A 12,520-nucleotide genomic window follows, 5' to 3' on the forward strand; every position below is an offset into this window, starting at 1 on the left:
GGGATTCCCTTGGAATCTCCTGGCCATTTGCACTGAGCGCGGGGAGAAGAACTATAGGATTTTGTGGGAAAAGAAAGGAAAAAGTGAGAGGGGATGCATGTGAGAGGATTTCCATCTGTATGAGAGTCCATGCTTCTGTTGGGTACCATGCAGCAGGTACAAGTGCAACTGTGTCACTTGGTACACACTGCCCAAGGGCAGCCTCTCCATGTTAATACTGCTGTGGATGTTGTCCATGTGTAGGCTGGGCACAGTTTGATGCCGTTTGTCTGGCTTCCATTTGAGACTGTCGTGTCTCAAGAAGACTGACAGTCTGTGCTCTTCCTGAGGTCTGCACTGTTTTAATTGTACTCATTAATGCTTCAGGCACATTGTTTCTCTTGGTGATCCTATGGAACTATGCCTGTGCCATTCCCATGTGGGGTACCTGGGGGTAGTGCTGTGTTATTCCAAGTTGTTGTCTTTAATAAGTGTATTTGCACCCAGTGGAAGTGTTTGCCATTGTCTAAGCCTCATGAGGTTACAGATGAGATGGAGATCTTTGTACGTTTTTCTGAACAGGGGCAGTCTTGAGGTGTTGATGAGAACACATGAACAGCCATCCCAAAGGGTGTGCTTTATGGAGTGGTGCTGGATCAGGAGACCTCTGGTAGTACCCAAGTGGAGAAGCAACTCCACAAAAGTTTGCTTTCCTCTTGGAAGACTGTAAAGCATCCAGACTTGGGTGCAATCCCACTTCTGCTGCTTGGATGGGGCTTTGTGGTTGTTGGTTTTGCTTTGAGTTGAGGGCTGTTTAATATCTCATATTCTACATTTATTTCAGATGATTGATACTAATGATATTTCAGAAGAGAAGATAAGGATGAAGCAGACCATGGAAGGTAGGTCATGAAGCATTCCAGCAACTCACGTGCTGTCCCTTCCTCTGCTGTTCTGCGCTTGCAGGCACAGCTACATGAAAGGAGCTTGAGAAGTCATGTTTTTCTTTTTTTTCTTCTTTTCTTTTTTTTAATGTTTTTTTTGCTAGACAGCATTTGCTGTCTGCCCCCTCTAATGTAGAGGTGGTGGTTTTCATTTTTTGTTGTGCACTCACCATGTAGGTGGTGCAGGTTGGGGACAGGTCTGGGGAAAAGGGCTCGCTCCATCCCACCCTTATGTTACAGAGGTAAAACATGGACACTGAGCATACTGTGCTTCTATAAAGGCACTTCTCATGGTAGATATTTTTATTAAGCTTGCTATACATCATATCCATCCTTTGAATAAAGCCCAGAATTTATCACTTGGGAAGTTTATATGATGTCGCTTGGAAGATGAATTGCTTTTAGCCTCCCTGACCAAAAGGGTGAGTTGTGACTCCCAGTCCCAGCAACGACAGAGTTGCACGATTGCACCTGAATGACCCAGACAGACTCTGGGTCTCTCTTCCTCTTGAGAAGGATGTCCTTGAGTTTGGTCCTTTGTGGAGAATTTGGGGCTGATCTGAGATGCCTGAGATCCTTCCTGATCACCCCTTCTCTTGTTCATTCCTACAAAACTCAGGTTTCTTCATTCTTTCTTAGGGTTTATTGGTCTGTTTTTAGCAGAAAAGCCTTGCCAGATGACCAAGAGCTAACTTGTCACTTCCATTTTCAAATAGTACTTGGTTTATAGTTATATCTGTTTCTCAATTATTCATCTCTAAGGAGTCTGTTTTCTGCAAATCCCTTTTTAAAGCCCTTCTGAGGATGCAGCAATCTAAAAGGAGATCACTGGGACTTTTCCAGGAACTTAGATTTTGCTCAGAGTTTCATTACCCTTTATTTTTGCTCAATTTTTGCTTTCTTAAACCTGTATTGTTGGCTTCCTAGCTGTGTAACCTGCCTCCTCATGCCTCCTAGTGCTGAGTGGTGGTGAGGTGCAAGGTGAAGAATGTGCGTTACCCCTCTGCTGCTGCTTCTCTGCTGATGTGGAGTTGCCTCTGGTGCCCATCACACCCCATTTATGGCACTCTGAACCCTGACCCTAGATTCAACACCTTCCTGATTTGCACAGAAGGTTTTCTAGGCTTCTAATCCTTGTCTTTTCTTTTCATCTCACTGGAGACCTTCAAGACAAACTGAGTAAAAGAGACAAAGAGGTGTCATCGCTGGTGTCCCAGACCGAAGCCCTAAGGGCCCAAGTAAGTGGTAAGTTTCCCTAATCCAGTGCAGGTGGGAACAAGGTGCTTCTTTGCTCATCTTTCATCTTTCTGTTGAATAAGAGCCCAGGTGCTCAAAGACAGGTGTAAAACATGTAAAAACATGTAAAGAAAACGTGTAAAGACATGTAAAACATGGCACCGTCTGTTAGTGGGTGCTGCTGGTAAAAGTTTGAGAGTTCTAGTCCAAGAGAACACAGGATTGAATCACAGAATGGATCAGGTTGGAGGGGACTTTAGAGATCATCTGCTTCCAACCCCCTGCATGGGCTGGTTGCAAGCCCTATCCAGCTTGGCCTTGAATGGCTCCAGGGATGAGGAACCCACAACCTCTCTGGGCAACCTGTGCCAGCACCTTGCGGCTCTCTGAGTAAAACATTTATTCCTAACATGTAACCTAAATCTCCCCTCTTTTATTTTACAGCCATTCCCCATTGTCCTGTCTCACATTGTGTAAAAAGTCAGTCCTCCTCCTCCTGCTTTGTAAGCTCCCTTCAAGTACTGGAAGGCTGCAATGAGGTCTCCCTAGAGCCTTCTTTTCTGTAGAAGGCATTTGCATGAGCGAGGAGGGGTTTGGGCTCACTGGAGGAAACAGAGAAACAAACAGAGCTTGGTGTGATGTTCCTGAAATCTTCCCTTAAACGGGGCCAGATCCAGAGCTTACCAGCCCTGTGTTTTTAAGACTGAGAACTGGGAAAGGCGAAAGTAGAAGTAATTAAAGGACTAAGCAACTTTTCTTCCCCCTTGTATCCTCTGCTTCTCCTAGCTTTGGAAAACAAATGCAAAACCACGGAAAAGAAGGCAGATACGGTGTTAAAAGAAAAGAAGAGGCTGGAAGGGGAGCTGGAAGCCTTGACCAGGAAAACACACGATGCATCGGGGCAGCTGGTCTTGATCAGCCAGGAGCTCCTCAAGAAGGAAAGGTCAGTGTGCAGGACGTGTGTGTGCTCAGAGTGCTGTAACTACTATTAACCCCAGCTGGAATGTCCTCACCTCTTGTTGCTGTTGCTTCCAGGAGCCTGAATGAGCTCAGAGCACTGCTGCTGGAGGCAAACCGGCACTCACCTGGGCCTGAGCGTGACCTGAGCCGGGAGGTGCACAAGGCCGAGTGGCGGCTGAAGGAACAGAAGCTCAAAGATGACATCAAAGGGCTGCGAGAGAAGCTGGTTGTGCTGGTGAGAGCCTCAGAGCCCCTCCTGGCCTTGGATGTGAGGTCGGAGGGCTCTGTGCTGTGCTGTAGGGCTCACGCCCGTCGCTTCTGCTTCAAACCACCGATGATTGCATTCGTAAAATCGTTAAGGCTGGAAAAGACCACTAAGATTATTTAGTCCATTTGCTATTGAGCATCTGATGGGAGCTTCCCTGACTGTGCCTGGTGTAGCAGCACCCTGTTAAGCAGTAAAACATGTGTCCATCCTCCCCCACTGCTTCCCTGTTCCCAGAGATCTCAGATCCATGGCTAACAAGGGCTAACACTGTTGGGAGAAACTGGAGGGCCGTCAGTTCCCCTTGCTGCTTATTCCTAGGTCATAAGATGAGTAAAACAGTGTCCTCTAATTCCTATGTACTTCAGTGTCCTCCAGTGGTTGAAATGTGAATAACGTTTGCAGCGTTGGGAACAGATGGGAGCTGTGCTGGTTGTGTTTGACGCCATAGAGCTGTGCTCTGGCCCCATCTACTGTTGAAACCAAAACACAATTCTATTGAGTTACTGCAGATCTGTACTCAGTTTCCTCAATGATTGGTTCTAATGCAAAACATCCCTGTTTCCACTCTGTTGCACAAGGACAAGGAGAAGGCAGTGACGGACCAGAGGCGGTTCTCCCTGATCGACCCCTCGTCGGAGTCGGAGCTGATCCGGCTGCAGCACCGCCTGGTCAGCACCGAGGATGTGCTGCGCAACGCCCTGGAGCAGGGCCACCAGATGGAGAAGCTCATGGAAGCCATGAGGCTTTCCTCGGAGAAAACACAGGTAGAGCACACAGATGTCTGTTGCCCAGGTCACTCATCTGTTCCAATGTAGATTTCGTGTGAATTCTTCTTTCTTCCAGGAAGAGAAATATTTCTTGCTCTTGGATTTAAAAACAAAATAAAACACAAGCTGTTAGTGGGATAATTCTTAACTGATTTATAATGTACTTTAGAATCATTTTTACAGTGTGAAAGTTGATCCTTTCTGCCATCTCTGCTCTTTGAGGGAGGTTTTCTTGCTCTCCTTAAGCACAAACTTCAGAAGCGACTCTGGGAAAACATTCCTTATTTCTCCTATGAACTCCTGGAGGCAGGAGTACCTGATCTAAGTATGCTGCTGTACCACAGTGTTCCCACTCAAGTTGCTCTCTTCTCTTCCCAATTTATTCTAGTATACCTGTGTTTCTTCCCAGAAGGCAAAACTGCTTCTGTTGTTGTCTTGCACCTTTCCTTGTGAAAACGAGGGCTACAAATAAATGAGCTCTTCATGTTTGGCCTTTTCTACCACATACCTGAGGTGTTTAAGTCCTGACTGATTCCTCCAGTGCAGTGACCTGCCCCTTGTGCCAAGCTTTTAGCTTTGTAGGGTAAGAGAATGGCTTGGGTTGGGAGGGACCTTAAAGATGGACTCGTGTCCTCTTTCACTCTAGTTGTATTTTCTCATCTGCTATCAGGTGATGGCTCAGGTGCTTCTCTGATACTTGCTCACTTAAGTTCTGAGCTTAAAAGTCTTTTTTTTTTTTTTTGCAGTATTAAGTGGCAGTTCAAGTTAAGATGGACACAGAGTAGTACACACAAGCCGGTGGACAAGGACAAGGGGCAGAGTTTTACCCAGTGCAAGTGTAGATATGTTGTGCTAGGTAATATGGGGGTGCTGTGTCTTATTCTCTCACTGCCTTTGTACAGTTTGCACATGCTCCAAAGGGCCCTTTGCATTGCATGGAGGCAGGCAGGGGGATGCAAGGTTGAAAGTGCAGTTCTGAGAGCAGTGCTGTCTCAGCTGAACATCAAGCTGGTGCTGACATTTCCTTCCATCCTGCAGTGCTGTCTGCTGGTACCAGACAGGATAGCTGTGGTGATGACAAATTTGTGGCAGTCTAGGACATGCCATAATACTGTCAAGGCCCCCAGAGTGACTTCTGCTCCTGCTGTTAATTGCTGTGTGTTAAATGAAAATGCATCATGACAGCCTTGGCTGTTGTAAGCTATGGGAGGGGTGGGGAAAGTTATTCTGTTTGCTTTAATGCTAAGTCCCCTGAGACCAGGAAATCCTCCTTTCCACCTTCCTGGCTCCAGGGGTGGTGCAGGTGGTGATTATTTCTTCCCCAGCTGGAGAAAATAACCTTAAAGTGAATTGGAACAGACTTCATGAGGTCAGCTAATCTATCCTTGGCATTCCTGTGATACCTTCATGCTAAGGTAATCCTTGAGATACGACAGGATAGCATTATGCCTTCAATTACAAACTGCAGTACCGAGAGACAGGGAGCGGATTACGGAGGGAATTGGGCTTCACACTTCCATTGATGTCAGGTTTATGAAGTGCCCAAGTTACGAGGAAGTCTGGATCAAAAGCTCTCAGGTTTCAGCATGATGTCTGCTTGTCCTTTTGCCTATGAGGGGGAGCTGTTAACAGGGATTTTGGGCTGAGCCTGAGGACGTTGCTGGCCTGAAGAGCTCCAGGTGCAATACTTCTGGAATTGGTAATGCTTCTCGAGGAGCCATGTTTCCGCTGTAGCCCATTCTGCAGTGCCTTCTGACCTCCTGTCTCCTCTCTGACAGCAGCTGCTGCCCAGGGATCTGGCTTGGCATTGTTTGCAGAGCCTTCACTGTGTGCTTGAGGAGGAAATCTCTAATTACCACGAGCTGCTGCTGTTCTCCCTTTGCAGGCTTAGTCAGCCCCTGCGCTCTGCAGCCCTTGATGTGCATGGCTGGCCTTGCTGTTAGGCAAGGAGACTCAGGAGCTGGGGGAGCATAATGGCACCGTATGTCTTTGTCTCGTTGTCTTGTAATTGCTGCCTCGCTGTGCAGCTGCAAAGTACTTGTCCTATAATAGAAGAGGGTCTTTCTGTCTTGGGAGACCCTGATCTCCCAGCTTTGCAGGAAATGACAAGGATTTGGCACTGAGACCTTTCCTCAGAATGTATGCTGTGATTGCTCTGGGAGTCTATTTAATTTCAAGTGAATTACACCACTTTGTATTCATTATTGTGAGCATGCACTGAGATCAAATTTCCAACCTGATTCCTGGCACCCCGGCTGCTCCGTGTACGGATGGGTGTTCTTCAGCCAGGTAGGAGATGCTGGCATGCACAACATGTGCACTGCTTTGGCTATGGGTGCAGCAGCCTAGGGCCAAGTCAGCACAGTGGCTTTATTCCTCCATCCATCCAGGCAAGACTCAAGAAGGACATTCAGTGGGGTTCCTAAGCGATGCATTTAAGCCTGGCCGTCTTGTCTCTCCCCATAACTTCTGGTTTTGCTGTCACCAGCAATCCACCAACAACAGTGAATCTGATTACTGAGACCCAAAGAACTAACATGTGGCATGCTATGACTTCAAGCTGCAGCTTTCTCCTCTTGGTTGTGCAGGTTGTGCTGTCATTCGGAAGCTGAAGGGCTCCGTATTATCCCTGCTGAAGTAACATTATAAATGTTTAAAGTTCTTGGGCTTTCTAAAGATAGAACAGCCTGTCCTGTCTGCCAGGCTTGTCCCCAGGGATGGGAAATGGGGAATGGCGATGTCCTTTTTGCTGCGGTGATGTTCCCTGTGCTGAGCTGTCTGCAGCTAAAGCTGCCCTTGGCTCACAGTTTGTTTACCAGGATTTAAGGGTCAGAAGTGAAGAGTTGTTCTGTGTCCGTGTAGGAGCTCAGGGGATGTTTTATAGCTGGGAAGGATGTAATCCCTAATGTGGGGGCTGGGCCAGGATGCAGGGATCAGGAAGTTTCTTGCCAAAAATGATGTGATGTTTTTGCTTTCCTCTGTCCTTGCATGGAGTGGCCACTGAGTGTTGCTGGGCTGCCAAGGGAGAAGGCAAACCTACCTCAGTCCTTGCAGGCAAGCACCGGTGTCCCTCTTCAGTAAGCACTGTCTGTTCTCTATTGCAGCCTGTTGGAAATTCTGGGTCTGCTAATGGGATTCACCAGCAGGATAAATCCCACAAGCAAGAGGTAAGTTACGAGCAGAACGTTGTTTAAAATGGTGACTGTGACTTTCTTGCCTGCTTTGCTGGGGACAGAATTTGGATGGGGACAGTTCTGCCAACACAGCAAGTTGCACCAGTGTTTCCCACGTGTGGAGAGAACACTACACTATTACAATCTCTGGAAGTCACCAGGAGGATGCTCCTTGGTGTGCCTCCCACCAGCAGCAGGCACTTGCTCTGGGGGGAAGCAGCTGGGAGTTTGTCCTCTGTCTCCTGGGTCGGTTGCCTGTGTGACTTCTGGCAGGATGAGCCAGGACCTGCTCAGTCTCAGATCTGCCACCCCCTTCACAGAGTGGCTTTCCTGGGCCGTGCCATCCTGCTCTCTCCTGCTGTTCGTAATGCAGGATAAGGTCTGAAGCCTCAAACTTCACCCGCCCCTCAGGGGGGCCTGAGGAAACAGCACTATGGCTTGCTGGTCAGTGCAGAGGGTCAGGACACAGAAAGCCTGGATTCCCAGTCCTGGCAGCCCACTCTGCAGCTCAGTTTCCCTTTCTGTCAAAAGACCTCAGTGCTTGCCCTCATTTTTGCTAATTGAGTCTTTTCTTCCAGGAGAAGCTCTGATAGAGAAGAGGTGAAGATGATCATTTCATGCCGGTATCAGCTCCTGTGCACAGTCAGGAAAAACAATACCACATCTGGCTTTAGCACCTCCAAAAGACTAGACACAGTATTTTCACTTTAAAGAAGGACAATGTTCATAGTGTACTAACGGATGTAATCGGGACAATCCTGGAGCCCAGTTTTCCAAGATAGCTGTTGTTCCAGGAGGGAGCAGGAAGATCTCTCTGGGTTTGGTTTCTTACCTGTATTGGTTTGGACTGTGGAATTTGTGTTGCTTGAGCTGCCCTTGTCCTACCAGCAGTCTGAATGATGGCTGTACCCTATGGTAGCTGAGGTGTCAGTGAGTCCCAGCAGCCCCACGGGAGCTGCAAAGGGATTTGCTTATGGTGTTGAACACTGAAGCATGTCCTGCTGCCCACATGGTCTGTCCCTTCCCTCCCACTCACCCCAAAGGCCTGCACAGTGCAACCTGCTGGGCTGGTGGCTCACTGGGACGCGTAGGCTGAGGGAGATGGGGTGTGCGTTTCCTTCCCTGCCTTGTAGAAGACATATCTGGTTGTGCAGCATGGAGGCTTCACTTGGTACTTGTAGCACAGTGTGTCATGCGAGATGGTCTGATTTCAGAGGGTTATTTATTTTGTTTCTCACCCGCTGCAGTTTGGGGAAGGAGTGGTGCTGTGTCCCTGTGGAGCAGGGCTGCTCTTCTGATCCATTGCATCTGTATGGGGGGGGGGAGGGGGGCTTCAGAGCACCAGACCCAGACAGCAGCTCACTGCTGGGAGCACTCATGCAGTAGGGGCTGTCTGCATTTGATGGCTACAGAAATCCTGTGTGTGGACACGAGCAATTGGAGCAGAAGGAATCCAAGGCGAGAGCCCACACGGCTCTCATGTCTGTGCACAGCAATGCAGGCTCAGGCAAGCACCCAAATTTGCATCTGGAATCCCGAGTGCTCAGAGCAGCACGTGGGTGCTGCTGTGTCCTGCTGTGGCTGTGGTGCAGGCAGGCAAAGGAAGCACACAGTTTGCTTGGTCGATTGTTCCTTCTGTTGGAGGCTTTGCTTCTCTCTCCATCTTTGCACCAGAGCTCCAGGGACTTCAGGATGTGTGCAGTAAGGGGAGAATGTGTTCTTAAAGCTGTGAGGCAGCACCCTATGAAGTCCAGTTCAGATTCACTGTTGGATGCTACAGTGAAAACAGGAGGAAATAACAGCAGTCACTTACCAGGCTTCCCCTGGTTGCCTGATCCCTCCAGTTCTCAGTTGTTCTCCTGATACGACGGGGCTCCTGTGAAAGAGGACAAGGCAGAAAAGGGCACTGGGAGAGATCTGAGCCAGGCTATGGGCAGATGAATATCACTGCATGTCAACTTTTTGCCCTCATTTCCTATGAAATTGTGCAATTTTTGTTAGCGGGTTGCCAGATTGATGTAATGCTGGACCTTGCTCACTGGTTGCAGGGTTGATGAGTTCTCCTTCTGTTGAAAGGGTGCAGGAGGGGAGAAAGAAGTGACTTCAGGGAGTGCAACAGGTCAGCAAACACAGCTATGTCTGGCTTAAGGAAGTGTGTGGGATCCATTAGCTGGAAATGATGCTGGTGGGATCCATCCTGCCTGGTGGAAGCGTTTAATCAGTTCTTACTACCTGGAAGAAGCACTGGGACTTTCCAGGGGACCAAAATCCTGGTTGGTGTATTCAGTTGCTCAGGAAAATCCCAGTGACAGCATTCCTTGTTCCAGCTTGCAACAGCCAACACCTCAGTGCTGTTCCTGAGAATTCAGGGTTGGTGTTCCCCAAAGTTCTCCTGAAGTCCCTGCAGCAGCTCCTGGTGCAGGTGGGCGAGCTCCATTCCTTTGTTACTTATATTTTCCTTGATTGGTTTTTTGGTGACTTCCTCTATAGCTGAAAGATTGTTTGAGTTTTCCTCTTCCCTCTTTGAACTCTTGCTGTGTGCAGGGCAGGATCCCCAGGAGTGGTTATGGGGAGCACGCTCCATTAATTCATTGCTGCTGCAACTTCTCCAAGGCAGCAGCAGGTGGGGCAGAGGTGGCCTAAAGTGAATGCTGCTGGTCTTCCCTGGCTGTATGTAGCTGTGCTGCTCCATGCACTCAAACCAGGAGGTGGGGACTCTCCTGGCCATGCTGACATGGGCAGCAGGGTGTAACTTGGTCCTCGTGTGCAGGTCTGTGGGAGCTGCTCGCTGGGCACAGGACGTGCTGTCACACATCTGGGTTCCACCTGAGCACACAGAGGTGGCTGGGGCTGAGGTGGGACCTCTGCTGGGATCCCCAGGGACAGGCAGACTCCAAACCAGGGACACGCTGGGAAAGGGCAAGGAGGACGTTCCCCAGCCCCTCTATTTATTTGTAAGTTTAATTGCTATTTTTGCCTATATGTGGTGGTGTATAAAGTATTTCACAATATTCGGTCTTACTGGCTTCGTTCTTTGGGGGAGATGTCCAAGGGCATCGCAGCACGGACGCACCCATCCCTTGGTGGTGGCCAGGGACCAGCCCTGTTTGTGCCTTTACTCCACCTCCAGCCCCGAGGGCGGTGCGGGGGCTGCGTCCCACCTCGCTCCCACCCTGCTGAGCGATGGGCTTCTGCTGAAGGCTGAGACATTGTCAGGTACATCACGGCTCTGTTTGGTGATTCCTTCTCTCTAACCCTCTCGACCAAAGGGAAAAATGGGTAAATCGGCGTTGGGTGAGTTCAGCTTTATCCCTCCTGCAGCACCCGAGCTGAGGGATGGGTGCTGAGGCTCTGTGCCGTTGCCTCCCCCCTCTGCCTTGCAGTAGAGATGCATGAGGGTTTTGTTATAACAAGAAGATGCAAATGACACTGTAGAAGTCTTAACAGAAATTCCAGTACTCCGTTGTTCTGCAGCTTTAGCAGCTCAGCACTACCTTGTAGGGAATGATTAATACACTAAGATCCTATAGGCCTCATGTAAGTTACCAGAATAAAGATGTTACTAGATGTATAAATGGATGATAACCTTTTACTCGTACAGTATGTATGACAATTTTGTAGATTAGTCATTTTTTGGCTATCAGATTTTGTTAGTATGATATATAAAAAAAGACAAAAAAAAAAAAAAAAAAAAAAAAAAAGGTTTGACTGCTAATGTCTATTTTGTTATTTGATCCATTTTATTTCTTCTGTACAAAAGCTGTACAAATCTCAGTCTGTGTAACTCCTCCCCATCTGTATCCATGTACAACCCCCCCTCCTGGCTTGCTGCTGTTGGTGAGCTCATTACTAAACAATAAAATCTGTGGCTGATATTTGCCCCAGTGCTGCTGTCCCTTCCCAGCAGCCCAGGGCCCCTGAGGCTTTGTTTCTTCCCACTGTCCTTAAACTCCACTGGGCGTGGAGTGTTGGGGTCTCCCTGAAGAGCTGGATTTGGGCTGCAGGGGCCCTCAGTCACCACGTTGGTTGCTTCTTGCTCAGGGACCGATAGCACCCAGCAACTGTTGGCTTTGCTGGCTCCCAGTGCTTGAAAGGAGAACAATTCTGGGATGTTGACCCCTGTGCTGTGCTCACTGCCTCTGTCACTGGGAAGAGAAGGCTCTGGGGAGAGCTGGCAGCAGCCTTTCAGTATCTGAAGGAAGGGCTGCAAGAAAGAAGGGAGCAGGCTCTTTAGTGGGGTCTGCTGTGAACAGACCAGGGGAAATGGTTTCAAACTGAAAGAGGGCAGATCCAGGCTGAATGTAAGAACAAGGGTTGTGAACCTGGAGCGGGTTGCCCAGAGGTTGATGTTGGGGTGGTTGTCGCAGTGGATGCCCCAACCTCGGAGATGTGTGAGGTTTCAAGGTCAGCCTGCTCAGTGCGGGTTGGTTGGATGGCCAACACGAATCCTTCAGTGCTTCTATAAAATCACTTACAGGATGATGGGGATGGAGCCAAAGCCTTGTCTCTCTCTGGCTGTCCATCTGGGTGCCTCTGTCAGCATGGCGCCCCAAACCTGGCCATGTTTACTGTGCATTTTGCCTTTATGGGCTGCTGCTCTCAGCTCTACTCAGGGCCCCAGGCCCTGCTCAGGGCTTTGCTCTCTTGTAGCTCTGCTGTGCAGTTCATCAGCTGCAATCAGGTGCCCAAACCCCTGCTATCTCCCAGAGATAACACCGCAGCGTGCGCCTTTGTTTGCAGACACAACATTTCAGTGCCGTTAATCGTTCAGCAAAGATTAATAAAACATGAAGTTTAAAGATGCCTAAATCACAGTGGGGGAGCTGGTAATCTCTGCCAACAATAATATTTGCACTTTATTTTCCTCTTCCCGTGGAGCCGAGGAGTGGAGCACCGCGAGCGCACAGCGGGATGGGGTGGTGATGTGAGTTCAGCCCTGGGGTGGGAGGGGGAAAAGAAGGGGAGTTGGTGACCCCTATATGGGGTCTATGTGGATGCAGCCATGGGGGATGTCCCTGTGAGGCGTCTCCTTGAGAAGGGATGGGTGTAAGAAGGGCACCCATGGAGCATCCACCGTGCAGCTCTGCACTGCGTGCTGTCTCAGTGCCGAATGGTACCAGAAACAAACTTTCTCCCACCACAAGGGTACATCTGCCCCACCTCTCTCCTGTCTAACAAGCATCCCTGTCAAAA

General features: G+C 49.0%; 1 protein-coding gene across 4 annotated transcripts in view; it reads left to right on the forward strand.

Annotated features, from left to right (window-relative positions):
* The window catches only part of CLIP2 (CAP-Gly domain containing linker protein 2), a 59,394-nt gene extending 47,151 nt beyond the window's left edge, over positions 1-12,243 (forward strand). For 3 of the 4 annotated variants that reach the window (XM_042830170.1, XM_042830173.1, XM_042830169.1), the window contains 7 exons: positions 824-881; positions 2,085-2,168; positions 2,946-3,102; positions 3,195-3,354; positions 3,966-4,151; positions 7,259-7,321; positions 7,906-12,243. In XM_042830170.1, the coding sequence (XP_042686104.1) occupies positions 824-881; positions 2,085-2,168; positions 2,946-3,102; positions 3,195-3,354; positions 3,966-4,151; positions 7,259-7,321; positions 7,906-7,917 (720 nt within the window). In that variant the 3' untranslated portion in view covers positions 7,918-12,243. Of the gene's footprint in view, positions 1-823; positions 882-2,084; positions 2,169-2,945; positions 3,103-3,194; positions 3,355-3,965; positions 4,152-7,258; positions 7,322-7,905 lie in introns of those variants that run through there. The other variant, XM_042830172.1, reaches the window with a different exon arrangement.
* The last annotated feature ends 277 nt before the right edge of the window (positions 12,244-12,520 follow it).

Source organism: Centrocercus urophasianus, unplaced genomic scaffold, assembly GCF_019232065.1.
Source record: "Centrocercus urophasianus isolate 14NV4802_14NV808 unplaced genomic scaffold, USGS_Curo_1.0 seq_33, whole genome shotgun sequence".
Lineage (NCBI taxonomy): Eukaryota > Metazoa > Chordata > Aves > Galliformes > Phasianidae > Centrocercus > Centrocercus urophasianus.